At 43.6% G+C, this 6,000-nt stretch overlaps 1 protein-coding gene across 1 annotated transcript in view; it reads left to right on the plus strand.

Annotated features, from left to right (window-relative positions):
• DMBT1 (deleted in malignant brain tumors 1) overlaps nt 1–6,000 on the plus strand; it is a 66,213-nt gene that overhangs the window by 45,514 nt on the left and 14,699 nt on the right. The window contains exons 16-17 of the mRNA XM_019471651.1: nt 2,566–2,877; nt 4,905–4,934. Coding sequence (XP_019327196.1) covers nt 2,566–2,877; nt 4,905–4,934 — 342 coding nt within the window. The remainder of the gene's footprint in view (nt 1–2,565; nt 2,878–4,904; nt 4,935–6,000) is intronic.

Here is a 6,000-nt window from a genome sequence, read left to right on the forward strand (position 1 = left end):
GAGTTCATTTTGGTGCCACAGGTAGTACTTGTCTTAGTGTCTTGTATCATTGAGATACTTGTGTCTGTGAGTATGTTATGAACGAGTCATTCTTCCAGTTCCAGAAACTTGATCTAAGAATTACGGAAGAATTTTTTTTTTAAATGTATATTTATTCCAGAGTATATGCACACATACCTATGCTATACATCTAATATTGATTGTATTATTTGATTCTTCTTGGTCTTATGTACAATTTAATGAAATATTGCAAGAAGTTAGTTTTCATAATCTAGCACTGTGGATAAATGAAGGACATCTAAAAATAATGAAAGACATGAAATGCTTTTAGTTCAACTTTTTTTTGCATTGACTTTTTTCTTACATGATTAGTTTCTATCTCCTAAGTGACTTAGGTCACTTTGAGCTAAATAGTTCTATGTATAACCTAGAATAATTGCAGATGATTTTTCTAACTAGTTATTTAAGCATTATTATGATAATTTATATTGCCATCATCCACCTCATCCATTTTTCTTCATCTGTCCTCTGCTTGCCTGGTGATAAACCATCTCAATCTTGCTGCTCCAGTTCTTCTCTCTGCTCTTGGCTTCATTCCCCAGCCCCTACCTCTGTCTCCTGGATCAGAGTAAGTGCTGTATTTGTATAATCACAGACTTTTGTCTTTTTGACACCTTTAAGGTGTAGAGGCAGGACGCAAACTATCTAATTACATGCCCAGCTGATGGTTATGGTCTCACAGTGATGACAGACCCTGAATGAAAGCAAATAAAACTGTTTTAGATCAGCTTTAATTTCCTAATCTCACTCTGACTTTTTGCCAGGTTTGCTGTTTCAGTTCTCAAAAATCCTATGAGTGTGGTTCAAAAATGTGCATGTCCAAGTAGATATTTGAAGAAACAAATCATATACGTCAAGGGCCACTTTTGTAGCTTCTCCCTTTGAACTGCCGGTTAAATGCATACAAATAGGGACAAATTTAGTTTGGACACTGTCTTGACTGTTCTTCTAGTCTAACAACAAAGAATTAGATGCAGTGAAGAAATCCTGGAGCCGTTAACTTCTCAGATTTGTTTTGCTTTGGATGACTTATTCAGTGTTTAATAACAAGCTAAATATGTATTTGGCAGAAATGCAAAGTATGATAAGTACAGCGTGCATGTTTTGATTTCCAAAGTGTAAATACTGCAAATCTTAAGTTACAACAATTATTTGCTCACTTACACTTAGTGATAAAGTCTTTAATAAACTTCACCAAAAATGGATCTCTCAAATCAGGATTTTCATACTGTTCATTGCAGAATGTCTAAACAAGCTAACTCAAACTGGAAAGCAGATGGGCTTTACCTGAATGAATGCAGTAATCAGATGTATACCTGATAGGTTATTAGGTATGTCTTTATTTCAAACTCTAATAACATTTTACTGGCATATAAGAAATAAAGCCACTGGATTCCTATTGAAATTTTTATAATCCTGTTGAGACCATTGTCCATTCTGTTGAATACTTAGTGGAATTCTTCCACTAAAATTACTCCTTAAAACTATAGGATTTGGTTGTGATGTGTTGACTCTAGTTCCGTAAAATTCTCCTAAAAATTTTAGAGGAAGAAGAGAAATTCTAGTTCAAATGCATAAAACAGGGAGAAAAATAAAGAATGGCTATTTTTTTCTCTAGAATTCCGCAGTTTTTCTGAAGGATTCATTTGGCCTAATTCTGACATCATTTTAAGCAAAGTAGTGCACTGCTTGTTGTCCTTCAGTAGTGCATAATATCTCATAAATTGCAATTTATCAGCCTGGTAATTTTTATACAGCAGCACTGTAGCAGCCCCATGAGCATAAGTTTAGGAAAAAGCCATGGTCTTGGCTGTCCAAGTTGCATCTTGCTGTGTCCCTGAAGCTTCAGTGATCTGCTTGAGCCACTGCTCTGCTTTCCCTCCCTGCACCCAGGTCAGCAGAGGCTTCGTACATCATGTAGAAGTGCTACACATACATGCTTCTGGTAAGACACAGGCTGATGGCAGGAAAGCTGTGCTGTACGTCCTAAATTCCAGTAGGATCCAATGCAAATTGTGATGTCTCCTTGTTCTTTAGCATAAAACATTTTGATAACAATGAATAAAAGAAATATATAAACATGAAGTGTGTTCTTAAAACATGCCATTTTCTTCCTATTAACAAAGTGAAAAAAATTAGTGCTATTTTCTTAATGCAGTTTTACTTAGATTTCATTCAGATACTGAAATTCATTTTCTCTCCTTTGCTTTGCTATTATACATTTCTTATTATTAAAGAATTTCCTTTCTTGCTGAAATAGTTTGTGCTTAGCCTGCTGTCTAAATTTTCTGTAGAAATCTTGCATAAAATATATGCAGCTGATTTTGAGATCTGGAAGAGAGGGAGAAAAAAGGAGTGTATCACCTCTGTCCTCACACACATTTAATATTGGGCTAGGCAAGCACCTAGTAGGAACGATGGAGTGAGAGGAAAGAATAGATGACTTCTTAAGGTCACTTCCAGCTTATTTGTCTGACTGTGTGCTCAATTACCTCTCTCCCAAAGCGACCCGTCTCCAGCTGGTAAACGGAAGGCACAGATGTGAAGGTCGCGTTGAGCTTTATTACAAAGGACAGCCAGGGACAGTTTGTGATGATTTCTGGGACCTTTCTGATGCCCGGGTCGTGTGCAGGCAGCTGGGATGTGGCCAGGCCATTGCAGCTGTAGGAAGTGCTTACTTTGGCCAAGGCTTGGGTGACATTCTGCTGGACAATGTGAAGTGCAGCGGAAATGAGGTCTCCTTGTCACATTGTAAACACTCTGGATGGAGGATACACAACTGTGCCCACTATGAAGATGCTGGTGTTGTCTGTTCAGGTGCTGTCACATTTTTCTTGTCTAAAAACTTTTGCTATAAATTCCACTCAATATACATGTGTCGGCATGGGGATATGCAGACATTCTCCTCCTGAGATAACATTTCATTCATTCAAGGCATATGGTGGAAAGTTATACCAGATATACCAGATATATGTCTAATCTTTCTTTCTACTTTATTATGAAGAATTTTCTATCTGTGGAAGGGCACACTCCCTCTGAAAAGGCCTGTTCTCAAGAAGCAGAGTCTGATCTAACAACCCTGTCTTTTCACTTCACTGACCCTGCAGAGCCAGCATGGACTCATGTTTTTCTCACTGGGGTAGTATACAAGCTGTGCTTGCTCGCCCCATGCAAACCAATTTAAAAACCCAAGGATCAGATATGCATTGCAATATGCAGAACTTTTATTACATCTAATCACCCAGCAGTGACAAGGACAATAAGGAAACAAGTCGAAATTAGAGGCAAAGCTATGTCTGATAGGCAATGTTCATCAGGGAGGAATAGGGTTAGGTGAAACTCATCTCATTGCAAGCCTTAATGCATTCATTATGGGCAATAACAATTTCACAGTCACAACCCAAACTGCCATAGCTGACAACTCACTTTGCATTGTTTCTCTATTTTTCAAGTTTTCCATTAATATTCTTTTCCTTTACAAATATCCATCCATTTTGAGTACTCTGTCACCTTGCTGTTTTCTGATTTTACTTTCTCCTTATTTTTTAAGAAAAGGTAGCTCATTTGTATGTTATTTTCTCCTGTATTAAGAACAGATCATCATGAACTGAGACATGGCTGACAACAACAGATTGTTCAGGTGTTTTATATATATTGCAGTTTTCCACATTTCCTCAAAGAGGAAGAGTCTAGAGAGTTGAATTCATGCTAGAAGAAAAAGCTAGCTACATCAGTGCTTTGCACTTAGAAGAAAGCAACAAAACTTGCTCCAATACCTCTATTACCATATGCGTGTTATGTTCAGTGTCTTTTTAAATGCCATTTATTTCTTGCTTGCATTCGTAGCTCCAGTGCCTATGACAGACTGGCTGTATTCAACAGGTGATTCATGCTGGCCTGATCCACTCCTGGCCTTGCACCAAGCACCACCCCAAGACCACTGCCCAGGCAGCTCCTGGGGATGACCTAAGCCTCTGCAGAAGGGCGTCTGCGATGGCAACAGGTCCAAGCCCTGCTGCTGCCAGCAATCCTACAGCTCCTGACTTCATGGCAGGAGCCTGTAAAGGACAGCCTCCAGCTGCGCCTGGGCCGTGGTGTCCTGTGGCTGGGAGCAGATGCCACATCAGTACCTGTCCCTGCTGTCACCATCTGGAAATATCACTTTCAAGAAAAATTTTCAATTGACTGTTACCCACCTCCATTCTCTCCGTTGACCCCAGTCGAGATGGAGTACGCCATCAGAGTAATTTATCATGATTTCACTTCATTCTTGAGGAACTGGGCTTGTAGCTAACACACAGATGTACCCATTCCACAAGCATGGTCCTCATGTGGGTGGTGTTTTTCTTTCATATTGACAGGATACAGCACTACAGCGCAGACAGCCTCCACAGTGCCAACAACCTCAACACTGGAGACAACCTCCATAGCAGAGATGACCTTCAGAGAGGAGACAACCACCACAGCAGAGATGACCTCTCTAGCAGAGAAGACAATTACAGCACAAACAACCCCCATAGCAGAGATGACCTTCAGAGAGGAGACAACCACCACAGCAGAGATGACCTCTCTAGCAGAGAAGACAATTACAGCACAAACAACCCCCATAGCAGAGATGACCTCCCTAGTAGAGATGACCACCACAGCACCAATGACCTTCCTAGCGGAAACGACCACCACAGCACCAAAGACCTCCCTAGCAGAGACAACCACCACAGCGCCGACAACCCCCATAGCAGACACGACCTCCTTAGAAGAGATGACCACCACAGCACCAATGGCTACCAAAGCAGAGGGGAGCACACCAGGTAACCGTGTCCACTGTCACTCACTGTTCTCCTTAGTGCCCCTGATCTCCCTTCCCAGGCCTGACTGCACTGGAAGGAGTCTCCCATCCCTGGGCCACTCCAGTTAGGCCATTCCTGGCACCAAAGTCCACAGTTAGGATGCAAACAGAGCATGGAGAAGAGCTGGTAAACTGGGGGTCTGAGGCTTGGGGCCAGGACTTCTGTAGCCATTGCTGGTGAAGGAAACTGTTCGGGGAGGGATTTCCTCTGACTGCAACTGGGGGGATTGCAACAGGGGATCATTTTGCCTTCGCCCCCCCCAGTTCCTGCATGGGTAGTAACATAGCTATTTCCTAGACATGCTCTGGGATTTGGGATGTGACTGGAAAAGAGAGAGCTGCTGCACCAAATGTTTTGTAATGCAAGTAAGACCTCCATGGGCATGTGGTTCCTGCCCAGGGAGCAGATGGCTGTGTGAACCAAAGAAGTCACGATGGTCATTTCAATTGAATGAAAGACCTCCACATGATGTGAAGTGCCATAGAACAAGGGCTCCTTGAAGACAGGTTAATTTAGGGTGCGTGACATGCACTGACTGTTCAGAGCCTTTTTCATTGACACCAAATTCTTACTTGCATCGGTAATTTGAGTGCCCACCACAGACTAGCCATATTCAACGGGCAATATGCGCCCACCAGAAATATCCTTGGCATTGCAGCAACCATGCAGGCTCCCTACTGTAGGGGCCGATCTGGGGACTACTAGATGCTGGGCTGCAGAGACCCTAGCCCATGTGCCTCACCCCAGGTGCCCACCTGCGGCTGTCTGACGGGAGGAACGGTTGTGAGGGCCGTGTGGAGGTGTACAACGGCAGCAGCTGGGGGACGGTGTGCGACGACTGGTGGGACCTGAGTGATGCCCAGGTGGTGTGCCGGCAGCTGGGCTGCGGCCAGGCTACGGCCGCCCCGGGCAGCGCACGCTTCGGCCGCGGCTCCGGGCCCATCTTCCTGGATGACGTGCAGTGCCGCGGGGACGAGCCCTCCCTCCAGATGTGCAGGCACAATGGCTGGGGTGTGCACAACTGCAGGCACGTGGAGGACGCCGGCGTCATCTGTGCAGGTGCGTGGGCAGCGGCGGCCACCGGCTCTCCCCC

Source organism: Aptenodytes forsteri, unplaced genomic scaffold, assembly GCF_000699145.1.
Source record: "Aptenodytes forsteri isolate BGI_AS27 unplaced genomic scaffold, ASM69914v1 Scaffold15, whole genome shotgun sequence".
Classification (NCBI taxonomy): Eukaryota; Metazoa; Chordata; class Aves; order Sphenisciformes; family Spheniscidae; genus Aptenodytes; species Aptenodytes forsteri.